The sequence below is a fragment of the Chanodichthys erythropterus genome, chromosome 2 (genome assembly GCF_024489055.1).
Source record: "Chanodichthys erythropterus isolate Z2021 chromosome 2, ASM2448905v1, whole genome shotgun sequence".
Taxonomy (NCBI): domain Eukaryota; kingdom Metazoa; phylum Chordata; class Actinopteri; order Cypriniformes; family Xenocyprididae; genus Chanodichthys; species Chanodichthys erythropterus.
In genome coordinates this window covers 3,539,344-3,556,702 of record NC_090222.1, presented here as the reverse complement: position 1 = coordinate 3,556,702, position 17,359 = coordinate 3,539,344, and the positions used below count along the sequence as shown (strand labels likewise).

General features: G+C 44.1%; 1 protein-coding gene across 1 annotated transcript in view; it reads right to left on the bottom strand.

Moving 5' to 3' along the window:
* Window positions 1–17,359, bottom strand: part of LOC137025114 (CUB domain-containing protein 1-like) — a 48,612-nt gene extending 31,253 nt beyond the window's left edge. The window contains exons 1-2 of the mRNA XM_067393147.1: window positions 17,290–17,359; window positions 9,994–10,209 (exon numbers count right to left, since the gene is read on the bottom strand). Coding sequence (XP_067249248.1) covers window positions 9,994–10,209; window positions 17,290–17,359 — 286 coding nt within the window. The remainder of the gene's footprint in view (window positions 1–9,993; window positions 10,210–17,289) is intronic.

The window sequence follows — 17,359 nt, the reverse complement described above, 5'->3', positions numbered from 1 at the left end:
AAATATATGAGTGTCACAGCAAAGAGTCTGAATACTTAGGACCATGTGATATTTCATTTTTTCTTTTTTAATAAATCTGCAAAAATGTCAACAATTATGTGTTTTTCTGTCAATATGGGGTGCAGTGTGTACATAAATGAGGAAAAAAAAAGAACTTGATTTTAGCAGATGGCTGCAATATAACAAAGAGTGAAAAATTTAAGGGGGTCTGAATTTTCCGTACCCACTGTAAAGCGGTGCTATCTAACTGGGTGATATGTTTACTTACTTGTCAACTAGTCGTCCCATTGACACCATCATTTTTTCATTCAAACTGACGTGCGGAACACGCTCGTCAACAAGAGGCGGGATTTATCGCACAAACCAATTACATCCAATCATAGCGCACTGGAGACATTGCCTCCTCTCACGTGACTTTCCCCCATTCATTCGTAATTACCCCCCACATAACCCACCGCACGCTGGGGGTTTATTGGTTTTCTATGGTTTCCTATGAGTGGAAAGGGAGGCATGCCTCCTGCTGTAACTTTACCTACAGGTGTCGCTGTTAGGCAGTGTTCCTTAAGAAATACGAGTGACTTGCGCTCTTTTTAATGTCAAAATTTTTAATATTTGTGTTGTTTTATATGTAATATGGATTATTTTCTCATCCTATTTTTTTTTTTTTTGAGGAGGAGGAGGAGGAGGAGGCAATGCCTCCCTTGCCTACTCGGAGGAAACGCCCCTGCTATCTACCAATCTACAGTGCTGGTCAGAATTATTTGAACCATTTCTTTAGGACACGTGTGACATACTGAGAACCGATGAGCTGGAGATACTGAGCATGTGTATTTTTTTAGGTCAGGAGGACAAAATGTTTCTTAAGTATTTAGAAACATCAGAAGTGTAACAAAATAAATCATATTGGAAATATGTTTATGTCTTATCACTGTATTTTTTTTAAAGATTGGAAAAGTGATAAATGGTTTGTAAAACTGTCAAACTAAATATTTATTTGTTTTATTCAATATTGCAGTATATTTTCAGGAACAGCTTGTTTAATTTCTAAATAAGTTGATATAAAGCTTAAAAAAGGGGGGGCAAAGTAAATGTATAAAATGTATTAATAAAAAAAAATCATACTGGAAACAATTTTTTTTTTTTTTTGTCAACTTTATATTCAGGTTGCAGCAGTTTTCAGCTCAGCAGTAGACATACACATACTGACAGTGTTGCTGTTTATGATGAGCTGAGACATTATTACAGAGGGTTTTTTTCACAGCCTACCTGACTGAAAGGCCTCATTAATATGCAAGTCATTTCAGGTCATTATTATGTGATTCTTTTGTCTTCTCAGGTGTAAATGGCCCATTATATATGCAGATTCACGCCTCCACACATACTATGTTTCTTGACAAAAAGTGTCTTACAAAAACTAAATCAATATATTGTTTTATATGAAGGAGTAGGCAGCATAATTTTACACAATTCTGAAGCAAAAACTATAGTCTACAACCTCCAATACCCAAAAGTCTTGTGAACACAGATTTAATATACTTTTTTTGGCCTTATTTCAGTGACTTAAGTTTTTTTTTTTTTTTTTTCAATAACCACGCATAAACATTATTCCTTCAAAAATACAAACATGTACATACATGTTCCTCACATATTATTGTAGCCTAGTTTGTGCTGAATACAGTGTAATGAAAACTTCTCCAAACCCCAAATCAGCCTCAGACTCCAGAGGGTTAACTATCAAGTCAAGTCATCCTCTTTTTTTCATACAGCTAATATAACCCTCAAAATGGATCTTTACAAAGTGTTCATCATGCAGCATGTCTAATCGCGTAAGAACAGTATTTATTCGGATGTTTACATTTGATTCTGAATGAGTTTGAGGCTATGCTTCGTGGCTAAAGCTAACATTACACACTGTTGGAGAGATTTATAAAGAATGAAGTTGTGTTTATGAATTATACAGACTGCAAGTGTTTAATAAATTAAAATAATGACAGTCTTGTCTCCGTGAATACAGTAAGAAACAATGGTAATTTTAACCACATTTAACAGTACATTAGCAGCATGCTAACGAAACATTTAGAAAGACAATTTACAAATATCAATAAAAATATCATGTTATCATGGATCATGTCAGTTATTATTGCTCCATCTGCCATTTTTCGCTATTGTTCTTGCTTGCTTAGTCTGTTGATTCAGCTGTGCACAGATCCAGATGTTAATACTGGCTGTCCTTGTGTAATGCCTTGAACACGAGCTGCCATATGCAAATATAGGGGGCGTGCATATTAATGATCCCGACTGTTGCATAATGTTGAGAGTCACTTGTTCTTCGGAGATCTTTTAAACAAATGAGATTTATATAAGAAGGAGGAAACAATGGTGTTTGAGACTCACTGTATGTCATTTCCATGTACTGAACTCTTGTTATTCAACTATGCCAAGGTAAATTCAATTTTACTTTACCTTTAATAACAAATAAATTGTGTAAAACATCCACTTTTGCACATCAGTGCCTGTATTAGGGTGCTTTATTTGCAAAACGTAATGTTATAAACCCAAGATGGTGATGATTATTATTATTTAACTTAAGTTATAATTACAAATGACTTTATTTGAATATGTCTGAGTCTATTTTCATCTACTGGGATGATATAACTGACATAATTACGTGAGGTTGTAAAGAACTGGTGAACCGTTTTTTTTTTTTTTTTTACCTGTTCATTAAATCAAACTGTCAGAAAGAACCGCTTCCCATTGCTACCTCAAATTTATTTTTTTTCGCAGTTAAATCAATGCAATATATTTTGGTTCAGTTATATTTTTATTTGATATTTACCATTAGTGATGGCCAGATCAAGGCTTCGTGAAACACTAAAGCAGTGAAGCAAATGTGCTGTAATGTGTGAATGTCACGATCTATAGTGTGAGTGCCCTATCTGCCACTTGAGGGCACTCCATCCTGGACTCTTTCACCCATTGACTACACTACCCATAACGCACTGCCGGACTCATTATCCCTTTATCACTTCATTACACCCAGCTGTCATGTATTTTGTAATCAGTGTCTGTCTATTTATACCCTGTCTGTTTCTGTTCACATCCTGGAGTTTTCAGTTCACATTCCCTGGTCTGTGTTGTTTCCTGTTCCTGTGTTTTGTTTTTGTTTTTGTTGGACTGATCCCTGGCTTTTGACCCATGCTTGTTGTGGACTACGATTTTGGATTTCCCTAATAAATTACCTGCAATTGGAACTGTCTCTCGTCTCCGTGTTTGCAACCGTGACAGAAAACTCCAGCATGCAAGGATCCAGCAGTGTGGGGTTCCGTATCCTTCCTCCAGCCAATACCAGGGAGCGTTTGGATCAACTGCGGGCGGTGAGGGCTCTACGCCAAGAGGGATGGGAGGTAGGATGCTTCGCCAAGGTCTTTTGGACGATGGCGGTGGGGCTGGGGTACAATGATGCGGCTTTGAAGGATTTCTTTAATTGCTGCCTTGACGATCCTCTGCCTCAATGTGAGATGGAAGGGCTTCTGGAGATTCGCCGCATATCTCCGCCATCGGAGAGAATGGACCTCACCGAGTCAACCAGGCAGTGTGCATGCTCCAGCCCAGGAATCCGTTTCAGAAGGCACAGGGGAGGTGGGCACTGAGCCTCAGCTTCACCCCGGTAAAGGGAGGAGGAGGAGGAGGAGGAGAAGGAAGTCTCCAGCCAGTGAGTCCACTCCAGAGCCCGCTTCAGTCAGTGAGTCCGCTCCAGAGTCCGCTCCAGTTAGTGAGTCCACTCCAGAGCCCGTTCCAGTCAGTGAGTCCACTCTAGTCAGTGAGTCAACTCCAGAGCCCGCTCCAGTCAGTGAGTCAACTCCAGAGCCCGCTCCAGTCAGTGAGTCCACTCCAGAGCCCGCTCCAGTCAGTGAGTCCACTCCAGTCAGTGAGTCCACTCCAGAGCCCGCTCCAGTCAGTGAGTCCACTCCAGAGCCCGCTCCAGTCAGTGAGTCCACTCCAGAGCCCGCTCCAGCCAGTGAGCCCGCTCCAGCCAGTGAGCCCGCTCCAGCCAGTGAGCCCGCTCCAGCCAGTGAGCCCGCTCCAGCCAGTGAGTCTACTACAGAGCCCGCTCCAGCCAGTGAGTCTGCTCCAGTACGGCATGCTCTCCCTATCAGTCCGGTGATGGCCAAGAGGGCTGTCCTCACGTTCTATGTTTTGGCGGTCTTGCGTGCCTGGAGGATGCTCTCAGAGCAGCCCCAGCCTGAGCCCGCTGCCGTCCCAGAGCAGCCCCAGCCTGAGCCCGCTGCCGTCCCAGAGCAGCCCCAGCCTGAGCCCGCTGCCGTCCCAGAGCAGCCCCAGCCTGAGCCCGCTGCCGTCCCAGAGCAGCCCCAGCCTGAGCCCGCTGCCGTCCCAGAGCAGCCCCAGCCTGAGCCCGCTGCCGTCCCAGAGCAGCCCCAGCCTGAGCCCGCTGCCGTCCCAGAGCAGCCCCAGCCTGAGCCCGCTGCCGTCCCAGAGCAGCCCCAGCCTGAGCCCGCTGCCGTCCCAGAGCAGCCCCAGCCTGAGCACGCTGCCGTCCCAGAGCAGCCCCAGCCTGAGCACGCTGCCGTCCCAGAGCAGCCCCAGCCTGAGCACGCTGCCGTCCCAGAGCAGCCCCAGCCTGAGCACGCTGCCGTCCCAGAGCAGCCCCAGCCTGAGCACGCTGCCGTCCCAGAGCAGCCCCAGCCTGAGCACGCTGCCGTCCCAGAGCAGCCCCAGCCTGAGCACGCTGCCGTCCCAGAGCAGCCCCAGCCTGAGCACGCTGCCGTCCCAGAGCAGCCCCAGCCTGAGCACGCTGCCGTCCCAGAGCAGCCCCAGCCTGAGCACGCTGCCGTCCCAGAGCAGCCCCAGCCTGAGCACGCTGCCGTCCCAGAGCAGCCCCAGCCTGAGCACGCTGCCGTCCCAGAGCAGCCCCAGCCTGAGCACGCTGCCGTCCCAGAGCAGCCCCAGCCTGAGCACGCTGCCGTCCCAGAGCAGCCCCAGCCTGAGCACGCTGCCGTCCCAGAGCAGCCCCAGCCTGAGCACGCTGCCGTCCCAGAGCAGCCCCAGCCTGAGCACGCTGCCGTCCCAGAGCAGCCCCAGCCTGAGCACGCTGCCGTCCCAGAGCAGCCCCAGCCTGAGCACGCTGCCGTCCCAGAGCAGCCCCAGCCTGAGCACGCTGCCGTCCCAGAGCAGCCCCAGCCTGAGCACGCTGCCGTCCCAGAGCAGCCCCAGCCTGAGCCCGCTGCCGTCCCAGAGCAGCCCCAGCCTGAGCACGCTGCCGTCCCAGAGCAGCCCCAGCCTGAGCCCGCTGCCGTCCCAGAGCAGCCCCAGCCTGAGCACGCTGCCGTCCCAGAGCAGCCCCAGCCTGAGCACGCTGCCGTCCCAGAGCAGCCCCAGCCTGAGCACGCTGCCGTCCCAGAGCAGCCCCAGCCTGAGCACGCTGCCGTCCCAGAGCAGCCCCAGCCTGAGCACGCTGCCGTCCCAGAGCAGCCCCAGCCTGAGCACGCTGCCGTCCCAGAGCAGCCCCAGCCTGAGCACGCTGCCGTCCCAGAGCAGCCCCAGCCTGAGCACGCTGCCGTCCCAGAGCAGCCCCAGCCTGAGCACGCTGCCGTCCCAGAGCAGCCCCAGCCTGAGCACGCTGCCGTCCCAGAGCAGCCCCAGCCTGAGCACGCTGCCGTCCCAGAGCAGCCCCAGCCTGAGCACGCTGCCGTCCCAGAGCAGCCCCAGCCTGAGCACGCTGCCGTCCCAGAGCAGCCCCAGCCTGAGCACGCTGCCGTCCCAGAGCAGCCCCAGCCTGAGCACGCTGCCGTCCCAGAGCAGCCCCAGCCTGAGCACGCTGCCGTCCCAGAGCAGCCCCAGCCTGAGCACGCTGCCGTCCCAGAGCAGCCCCAGCCTGAGCACGCTGCCGTCCCAGAGCAGCCCCAGCCTGAGCACGCTGCCGTCCCAGAGCAGCCCCAGCCTGAGCACGCTGCCGTCCCAGAGCAGCCCCAGCCTGAGCACGCTGCCGTCCCAGAGCAGCCCCAGCCTGAGCACGCTGCCGTCCCAGAGCAGCCCCAGCCTGAGCACGCTGCCGTCCCAGAGCAGCCCCAGCCTGAGCACGCTGCCGTCCCAGAGCAGCCCCAGCCTGAGCACGCTGCCGTCCCAGAGCAGCCCCAGCCTGAGCACGCTGCCGTCCCAGAGCAGCCCCAGCCTGAGCACGCTGCCGTCCCAGAGCAGCCCCAGCCTGAGCACGCTGCCGTCCCAGAGCAGCCCCAGCCTGAGCACGCTGCCGTCCCAGAGCAGCCCCAGTCCGAGCACGTTGCCGTCCCAGAGCAGTTCCAATCCGAGCCCGCTGCCGTCCCTGAGTCCTCCGCTCTCCCTGATTGGGCCACGGAGGCCGTCACCGAGCTGTCCGCTCTCCCTGATACGGCCACGGAGGATGTCACCGAGCTGCTCGTTCTCCCTGATACGGCCACGAAGCACCCTTGGCCAGCCCTGTCGCCGCCGTCCAGATCTTCTGTCCTGCCGCCGTCATCCAAACCTTCTGCCCTGCCGCCGTCAAAGCCTTCTGCCCTGCCGCCACCGCCCAGATCTTCTGTCCTGCCGCTGTCATCCAAGCCTTCTGCCCTGCCGCCGCCACCCAGGCTTTCTGCCCTGTCGCCACTGCCCAGGCCGTCTGAACCATTGGAACCAGCCTGGTCAGTTCCTCCGGCACCACCCTGGCAATCAGCCAGGACTCCAGACCCGCTGGAACCAGCCTGGCCAGTTCCTCCAGCGCCACCCTGGTATTCAGCCAGGACTCCAGAACCGCTGGAACCAGCCTGGTCAGTTCCTCCAGCGCCACCCTGGCTCTCAGCCAGGACTCCAGAACCGTTGGAACCAGCCTGGTCAGTTCCTCCAGCACCGCCCTGGCTATCTGTGGGGCACCCTGGATCTGACCCGCCATCCCTCCCCCTGATCCTCCTCCTGTCCACCTCCCTCCTGAGCTGTGTTTTTGTTTTGGCTGGTGGAGCGTCTGGTAGCCGCTCCTTTGAGGGGGGGGTAATGTCACGATCTATAGTGTGAGTGCCCTATCTGCCACTTGAGGGCACTCCATCCTGGACTCTTTCACCCCTTGACTACACTACCCATAACGCACTGCCGGACTCATTATCCCTTTATCACTTCATTACACCCAGCTGTCATGTATTTTGTAATCAGTGTCTGTCTATTTATACCCTGTCTGTTTCTGTTCACATCCTGGAGTTTTCAGTTCACATTCCCTGGTCTGTGTTTCCTGTTCCCGTTTTTTGTTTTTGTTGGACTGATCCCTGGCTTTTGACCCATGCTTGTTGTGGACTACGATTTTGGATTTCCCTAATAAATTACCTGCAATTGGATCTGTCTCTCGTCTCCGTGTTTGCAACCGTGACAGTGAAGGCTTTGAAAAAATCTAACACCCATCTTCACAGTGAACCCTTTGGTCAGAACAGTGTAAATGCAACAAAACCCAGGCCAAACACGCATAACACCTTTTACAAATGTATTGCAAAAGTTTTATTGAAAGTGAAATCTATTAATTAATCATCTAATAAGAATAAATATAGAGTGTCTGTATAATATGTGTTCGTTTGTCAATTTTCAGGGCTGGTTTTCTTTGTTCTTTGGCTCAAGCTAAATAGGAAAAATAATAGATTAATAACTACCATTATTAATTTTAATTGTTCTAATGTCTAATTAAAACATCTACAAATGTATAAAACTGATCAGAGATCAGGTAAAACCATAGGGTAAAGCCCATAGACACTTACAGTGCGTTCCAAATGGGATATATCGCCCTCTGAAGGGCCCTTTGGAGTGAAAACAATTATGGCCGCCATATTGAAGGGTTGTTCCGAACCGAAGTGCTCAAAACTGGCCACTTCAAAGGGCCCTTTGGAATGAAGGATTTCGAAGGGTACAACTGATGGACACTTCGGAACCCCATGATACTTTGCACAGGGACGTTGTTTGACATCACAGAATAGGTACAGGAGGTTAGGAGTTCGATGTTACCTATAAATGTATATATAGTATTTTTCTATACTGTTATATTTATAAGAGTTAGATTTGGTACATTATTATGGTCAAAATACTTCAACAAAAATACTTTACAGCTCTCTTGAAACATTCAAATGTTTCAAATACATAGACACAATATACATTACATTTAAGTAAAAGACCGGAAGTAGCTTATAATGTTACTACAGTAAAATAATGCATATTAATACAAAGAGTAAACCAGGGAAAAAAGACGAAGGCACCTCCTTTATTGTCTCGTTAAGATGACGCTGAAGTGTGTTCTAAAAAAATAGTTTTTTTGACCTCTACATCCTTCATCCCTTCGAAGCTCTCACTCCGGAGGGTAAACCCTTTGAAGTGATTTGGGCATAGGGATGAGCCCTTCCGAATGGATCATGCATATGTCAACACTGGTAAGATCAGAACATTCACTGCTAAATTGAATCATGCTTTTGCGGTTTGGCTGCGGGGGCAGCACCCATTGCGTGTTATAAATCAACTGACATGATTTAAAGGTGCTAAAGAGGATGTTTTGTTTTATACATTTTTGCAATATTACTTGAAACTCTCTTTACTACACGAGCCGTGTGGAGAACATATTTATAATGTATGGATGTGGATGGAAGCACTTTCTTCAGCTCACACTCATTGATCCCATTCACTGCCATTATAAAGCTCAGATACGTCAGCGTATTAATATTTCTTTGATTATGTTCATCAGAAAGAAGAAAGTCATATACACCTGGGATGTCTTGAGGTGAGTAAAGCTTGGGCTAATTTTCACTTGAAAGTGAACTAATCCTTTAACAAGTTTTTAAATATTTTGAATAAAAAAGGCAAACTAAATAAAAGTGATACTGTATATATCTATCATAGAGCACTATTGTGCCTGAACAACGCGCCGCCCCCCCACATTAATAATAAATGTGCACATATTAATTAAAAAAAAAAAACAGTAACCTAGCTTTCTTGGTAGCCTTCAGTAAATTAACTTCTCTAAGAAAATGATTCATAAAACATCAGTTCACCATATGTTTACTTTCATATTTCTATATTGATATAAATAAAGTTATAGTTCACCCCAAAATTAAAATTCAGTCATCATTTATCATCATTTACTCACCCTCATGGTCCAAATGTTTGTGTAATAAAATCTCTGTTGAATCAAGTAAAATATTTCATTCTGAATCTACTTTTTGTAATATCTGTTTGATGCTTTACACAACAATGACTTCAAATTTTCTTTTGAGGATAATTCCTGTCAAATTTGATGTACAATAAATTTGTGATTTATCAGATTACCACATCGCTAGATCGCCACATCAGATTAAGAAATTGAATCACTTCCCAGCCCTAATTTAAACAAATCTTTGAATATATTTTTTTTTGTCTTAAAGGTGCTAAAGAGGATGTTTTGTTTTATACATTTTTGCAATATTACTTGAAACTGTCTTTACTAACTGATAAAAGACTATTTATTAGGTGCACTGAAAGGAATAATATTAATATACATCATCTGTGCACAAGGTAGGGCCTTAAAAACATCAGCCAATCGTTGGCCCTCTGGCTTGTCAATCACTGCCATGACGTTCCTTGTGAGAGACGTGTGCGGCTGCACGCTCCAGTAACTTTCCACACTCCACAGGCGCCGCATGCAATGTTTTTGTCCGGAGACAGGAGTAACAACTGCAGATTATGAGTTACCTGTGGTGAGTCCGACATAATGAATCCACTAACACGACACAGTGAATGCCAGTGGTAAACACTCGTGTTCCAATACTCGTGCACGAGTTTTGGGAGGTGTTCCCTCGAAAGGAGGGGGGGGTTGTTCTTACGCATGCACTCATTTCAAAAACTCACTAACTAAGACTAAGTCTTTGGTTTCTCAGTCGACGAAAAGATCCTCTTTAGCACCTTTAATGACCAGCGAAATATGATTGTCTAAATGAAAAATGTAAGGAGTAAAAGGATTACTTTCATCTGACAGCTCTCCAATATCTCTGATGATCTGCACGGTGAACACATTCTCTGGCTGTGAACAGCTGAAATTCAAACTCGTATCATTTCTGAGGATCACAGAAGACTGGCACTCCTGACTTATACAAACTTCACACTGTGTGTTTATGCCAGCACTTGTATTAATGTGGATGCTTGTGCCCTCTTCAACAGTAACGTTGAGCTCTGCACCACCTGAAATGATGAAAAGACAAACGTTTTTTTAAGCAAACATTAAGATTTTAGGTATAACAAGGAGAAAAAAAAAATATGCACACACACACACACACACACACACAGACACACACACACACACACACACACACACACACACACACACACACACACACACACACACATATATATATATATATATATATATATATACACAAATGTGGACAAAAATTGTTGGTACCCTTGATAAATATGATCAAAGATGACTGTAAAAATCTGCATTGTTTATCCTTTTGATCTTTAATTCATAAAATTAGCAAAAATCTAACCTTTCATTGAAGGAAAAAAGTGGGGGGAAAATCACATTATGAAATAAATGTTTTTCTCCAAAACAACGTTGGGCACAATTATTGGCGCGGTGAGGAGGAGAGTTTGAGTGGCCAAAGACTCTCCAAGGATCACAGCTGGAGAATTGCAGAGATTAGTTGAGTCTTGAGTCTCAGAAAGCCTAAAAAAATGATCAAACAGCACCTACATCCCCACAAATTGTTTAGGAGGTTTTCAAGAAAAATCCTCTGCTCTCCTCCAGAAACAATCTCCAGCATATTCAGTTGTCAGACACGACTGGAACTTCAAAAGGGACTGGCTTCTATGGTCAGATGAAACTAAAAAAAGAGATTTTTGGCAGCAAACCAACCAGATTGGTTTGGTGCACACATGGATAAAAAGTACCCCATGTCCAAGGTTAAATTTACTGCTGGATCTTTAATGTTGTGGGCCTATTTTTCTGCTGGTGGTCCTTGACATCTTGTTCAGATACATGGTATCATGGATTCTATCAAATACCAACAGATGAAAAATCAAACCTGACCGCTTCTGCTTAGAAAGTTTATAATGGGCCGTGGTTGAATCCTCCATCAGGACAATGATCCAAAACAAACATCAAAACCAACACAAAAATGTGTCACTGAGCACAAAATGAAGCTTCTGCCATGACCATCCCAGTCCCCTGACCTGAACCCTAAAGAAAATGAGTGGAGTGAACTGAAGAGAAGAAGCACCAACATGGAGCTGGAAATCTGAAGGACCTGTAGAGATTCTGTATGAAGGAATGGTCTCTGATCTCTTGTTAGGTGTTCTCCAAACTCATCAGGCATTATAGGTGAAGACTCAGAGCTGTTATCTTGGCAAAAGGGGGTTGCAAAAAGTTTTGAATAAAAGGGTATGATCAATTGTGAGCAGTGTTTATTAGAGAAAAACATTTATTTCATAATGAATAATTTTAAAATTATTATTCTCCAATGAAAGGTTAGATGTGACGAGTAGAGAATAGCTGTGAGGCTATTCGCAGCTGATAATGAGCATCAGCTGCGTGTTGCACCGGTCTCGAATCTCTCACAGAGGAGCCCCAGAAGCATAAAAGGGGAGCGACGACAGTGAAGGACGAGAGAGGACCAGGCCTGGACTTTATTTTATGTTTTTTTTTATGTTTGTGTTCCTCACGAACAACTGCTGGCATTTTACTTTCGTTTTGTATTTGTTTATTTTATATATTAAAATTGGGTTTAACGTTTGCCGGTTCCTGCCTCCTTCTTCCCCTACATACAAACTGTGTTACATTAGATTTTTGCTAATTTTATGAATTAAGGATCAAAAGGATAAACATTTTTTACAAATCACCTTTGATCTTATTTATCAAGGGTACCAACAATTTTATCCACGTCTGAATATATATATATATACACACACACACACCCCTCACATTTTTTGCAAATACTTTATTATATCTTTTCATGTGACAACACTGAAGAAATGACACTTTGCTACAATGTAAAGTATTTGCTACAAGTGTACAGCTTGTATAACAGTGTAAATTTGCTGTCCCCTCAAAATAACTCAACACACAGCCATTAATGTCTAAAACTCTGACTACATTCCTTCTGGGATGACAGCCATGCAGACCAATTTGATGCAGTGTGCGGCGTATGGTCTGAGCACTGACAGGCTGACCCCCCACCCCTTCAACCTCTGCAGCAATGCTGACAGCACTCATATGTCTATTTCCCAAACACAACCTCTGGATATGAGGCTGAGCACGTGCACTCAACTTCTTTGGTCGACCATGGCAAGGCCTGTTCTAAGAGGATCCTGTCCTGTTAAACCGCTGTATGGTCTTGGCCACCATGCTGCAGCTCAGTTTCAGGGTCTTAGCAATATTCTTATAGCCTATGCCATCTTTATGTAGAGAAACTTTTTTTTTTTTCAGATCCTCAGAGGGTCCTTTGCCATGAGGTGCCATGTTGAATTTCCAGTGACCAGTATGAGAGAGTGAGAGCGATAACACCAAATTTAACACACCTGCTCCCCATTCACACCTGAGATCTTGTAACACTAACGAGTCACATGACACCGGGGAAAGAAAATGGCTCATTGGGCCTAATTTGGACATTTTCACTTAGGGGTGTACTCACTTTTGTGGTCAGAGGTTTAGACATTGATAGCTGTGTGTTGAGTTATTTTGAGGGGACAGAAAATTGACACTGTTATACAAGCTGGGGTGTGACGAGATCTCGTGTCACGAGACTAATATGTGACGATATATTATATATAGATATCGCGAGACTAATACGATTTTTTCATCGAGGCGAAAAGTAGTCTCGTGATGTTGCCATGACAGAGTGTTAGGATGATTAGGAAAGAATATGCCACCGCTACGTATACATTACGCCTCCACTATGGTTTTACTCTGTATTTAAATAAAAAAAAACCATTTAATTCAGTTGGATAACAGTTGCCGCCGCTCCATATTTACAGAGTACACGCAATTGTGAAAGTGAAAGTAAACGCAAGCGCGCATTCAAATGCGATTTCAATACCCCGCATATTAGCATATTCTGTCATTATAATCTATAAATCGCTCATGTGGGAACTGTTGTAAGATCTTACAGAGCCAGTGAATATGCAGTGGATACGGAAAGTATTCAGACCCCCTTAAATTTTTCACTTTTTGTTATATTGCAGCCATTTGCTAAAATCATTTAAGTTCATTTTTTTCCCTCATTAATGTACACACAGCACTCCATATTGACAGAAAAACACAGAATTGTTGACATTTTTGCAGATTTATTAAAAAAGAAAAACTGAAATATCACATGGTCCTAAGTATTCAGACCCTTTGCTCAGTATTTAGTAGAAGCACCCTTTTGATCTAATACAGCCATGAGTCTTTTTGGAAAAGATACAACAAGTTTTTTACACCCGGATTTGGGGATCCTCTGCCATTCTTCCTTGCAGATCCTCTCCAGTTCTGTAAGGTTGGATGGTAAACGTCGGTAGACAGCCATTTTTAGGTCTCTCCAGAGATGCTCAATTGGGTTTAAGTCAGGGCTCTGGTTGGGCCATTCAAGAACAGTCACGGAGTTGTTGTGAAGCCACTCCTTCGTTATTTTAGCTGTGTGCTTAGGGTCATTGTATTGTTGGAAGGTAAACCTTCTGCCCAGTCTGAGGTCCTGAGCGCTCTGGAGTAGGTTTCCGTCCAGGATATCCCTGTACTTGGCCGCATTCATCTTTCCCTCAATTGCAACCAGTCGTCCTGTCCCTGCAGCTGAAAAACACCCCACAGCATGATGCTGCCACCACCATGCTTCACTGTTGGGACTGTATTGGACAGGTGATGAGCAGTGCCTGGTTTTCTCCACACATACCGCTTAGAATGAAGGCCAAACAGTTCTATCTTGGTCTCATCAGACCGGAGAATCTTATTTCTCACCATCTTGGAGACCTTCAGGTGTTTTTAGCAAACTCCATGCGGGCTTTCATGCGTCTTGCACTGAGGAGAGGCTTCCGTCGGGCCACTCTGCCATAAAGCCCCGACTGGTGGAGGGCTGCAGTGATGGCTGACTTTCTACAACTTTCTCCCATCTCCCGACTGCATCTCTGGAGCTCAGCCACAGTGATCTTTGGGTTCTTCTTTACCTCTCTCACCAAGGTTCTTCTCCCCCGATAGCTCAGTTTGGCCGGACGGCCAGCTCTAGGATGGGTTCTGGTCGTCCCAAACGTCTTCCATTTAAGGGTTATGGAGGCCACTGTGCTCTTAGGAACCTTAAGTGCAGCAGAATTGTTTTTGTAACCTTGGCCAGATCTGTGCCTTGCCACAATTCTGTCTCTGAGCTTTCCAGGCAGTTCCTTTGACCTCATGATTCTCATTTGCTCTGACATGCACTGTGAGCTGTAAGGTCTTATATAGACAGGTGTGTGGCTTTCCTAATCAAGTCCAATCAGTATAATCAAACACAGCTGGACTCAAATGAAGGTGTAGAACCATCTCAAGGATGATCAGAAGAAATGGACAGCACCTGAGTTAAATATATGAGTTTCACAGCAAAGGGTCTGAATACTTAGGACCATGTGATATTTCAGTTTTTCTTTTTTTAATAAATCTGCAAAAATGTCAACAATTCTGTGTTTTTCTGTCAATATGGGGTGCTGTGTGTATATTAATGAGGAAAAAATTAACTTAAATGATTTCAGGAAATTGCTGCAATATAACAAATAGTGAAAACTTTAAGGGGGTCTGAATACTTTCCGTACCCACTGTATGCTGCATGAAGATAGAACAGGTATAGTTTAGTTTAATTACAGTTATAACTTGTCATTTTGTCATCTTGTAATGCAGTAACATGGCCTCACCCCCTTTGTTGTGTTCTCGGAGGTGGGGTTTATGTAAATTTTAGGGTTAGTGATGTCAACATGTAACAACATGTAAACCTATTAAAACTCGTAATATACATAATCATTATAATATATAGAGCGTTTAAAACATTGTCTCTTGTGTGACAGTGTCACAATGTAGCTTATATTTAATTCCAAAAAGACAAAGACTATGTATTTTCATTGTGATTTATAACCCTTTAAAAGTATTATTTATGTTTAAAGGTTTAGTTCACCCAAATTCTGTCATTAATTACACACCCTCATGTCGTTCCACACTCGTAAGACCTTCGTTCAACTTCAGAAGACAAATTAAGATATTTTTGATGAAATCTGATGGCTCAGTGAGGCCCTCATAGCCAGCATCTTCATTTCTTTTTTCAATGCCCAGAAAGGTAGATACACAGTTCATGTGACTGCAGTGGTTCAAACGTAATATTATAAAACCACTAGAATACTTTTTGTACACCAAAAAAAAAAAAAAATAATAATAACGACTTTATTCAACAATATCTCGTATCTTTTCATGTTTTCATATCTCGTAACAATATCTCTTCATGAAGCTTCAAAGTTTTACGAATCTTTTGTTTCGAATCAGTGGATTGTGTATTAAACGATCAAACTCAAACTGCCAAAGTCACGTGATTTCAGTAAATGAGGCTTTGTTACGTCATAAGTGTTTCGAAATTTCAATGGTTCACATGACTTTGGCAGTTTGAGTTTGATAATATTCACTAGATATTGTTGAATAAAGTTGTTATTTTGCTTTTTTGGCAAACAAAAAGTATTCTCGTCACTTCATAGCATTAATGTTGAACCACTGTAGTCTCATGAACTGTTTTAAATATGTCTTTAGTAGCTTTCTGGGCATTGAAAGTGTAAATTATCTTGCTCTCAATGCAATCAAAAATATCTTAATTTGTGTTCCAAAGATGAATGAAGGTCTTACGAGTGTGGAACGACTGGTGGGTGAGTAATTAATGGCAGAATTTTCATTTCTGGATGAACTAACATAAATATAAACTAATATACTAAAACAAATATAATATAATATAAAAAATATATAACTTTCAGGACTATGTGTCCTACAGTGAGATCCACGGTGCGTTCCAAACGGGATATATCACCCTCCGAAGGGCACTTCGGAGTGAAAATAATCATGGCCGCCATATTGAAGGGTTGTTCCAAACCAAAGTGCTCAAAACTGGCCACTTCAAAGAGCACTTCGGAATGAAGGATTTCGAAGGGAACAACTGATGGACACTTCGGGCCCCCATGATCCTTTGCACAGGGAAGTTGTTTGATGTCACAGAATGGGTACAGGAGGTTAGGAGTTCGATTTCAACTATAAAGGTATGTATAATATTTTTCTGTACTACTGTAATATTTATACGAGTTAGATTTGGTACATTATTATGGTCAAAATGACATTGCACTTCAAAAAAAAAAAAAAAAAAACTTTACAGCTCATTTATCAGTCCATTCAAATGTTTCAAATACATAGATACAATATAGCCTACATGTGGTAAACCTAAAATAAATAAATAATAACGTTAAACAAAAGGCGCAGCTTGCACAATTTATCATCCTTGATTGTCTCGTTAAGATGACGCTGAAGTGCGTTCCAAAAGAACAGGTTTTTTTTACCCCTACACCCTTCATCCCTTCAAAGCTCTCACTCCGGAGGGTAAACCCTCTGAAGGGATTAGGGCATAGGGATGAGCCCTTCCGAATGGAACGCAGGGCCAATGAGCAGGAAAAAGAAAAGGGTCCTCAGAGTTAAAGATGACCATGACATTGCCTGATTTATTCAGAATTATGATGGAGTTGATGCAAAGTGAGGAACAACTTTGACAGCCATTTTAATGGAAAATATAATTAAAGACTTACTTTTGTATTGTTTGATATATTACAGATTTCTGCCATTCAATATATATATATATATATATATATATATATATATAATTTGTTGCCGTTTTAAACACTTGCAGTTTTTGTTGCAGTTTTAAAAGAACTTCACACTGTTTGGCAGTTTTACATTGTGACCTCATGCCTGAAGACAGGCTACATTACATGTATTTTCCGAGTATAGAGCATGTGTTTAAAACAAAATAATTTAAAAATAAAAGCAATGAATAACCTGAGTATCCAGATTTCCTTTCGATGTAAATTTTTAAGTATTTCTATTTGATGAATTTATTTACTTGTAACATAAAGAGGGCGTTTGTGTGCAGGACATGTTTTGCCCCTTATCTCAGTGAAATACATATTTGAGATGAACACAAGTGTGAAGAGGTAAAGATTAACACCGACTGAATGAGCATCGAAATGGATAGACTACTGTGTGTCTGTAAGTGTTGAATGTTAGAGAGGGTTTGGATGTGATGTTACCTGTGAGCTCCGAGAATGACGACAGGAAAATCCCCAAAAGAAGCGAAAAGCGCGTGAACCAGACACCCAT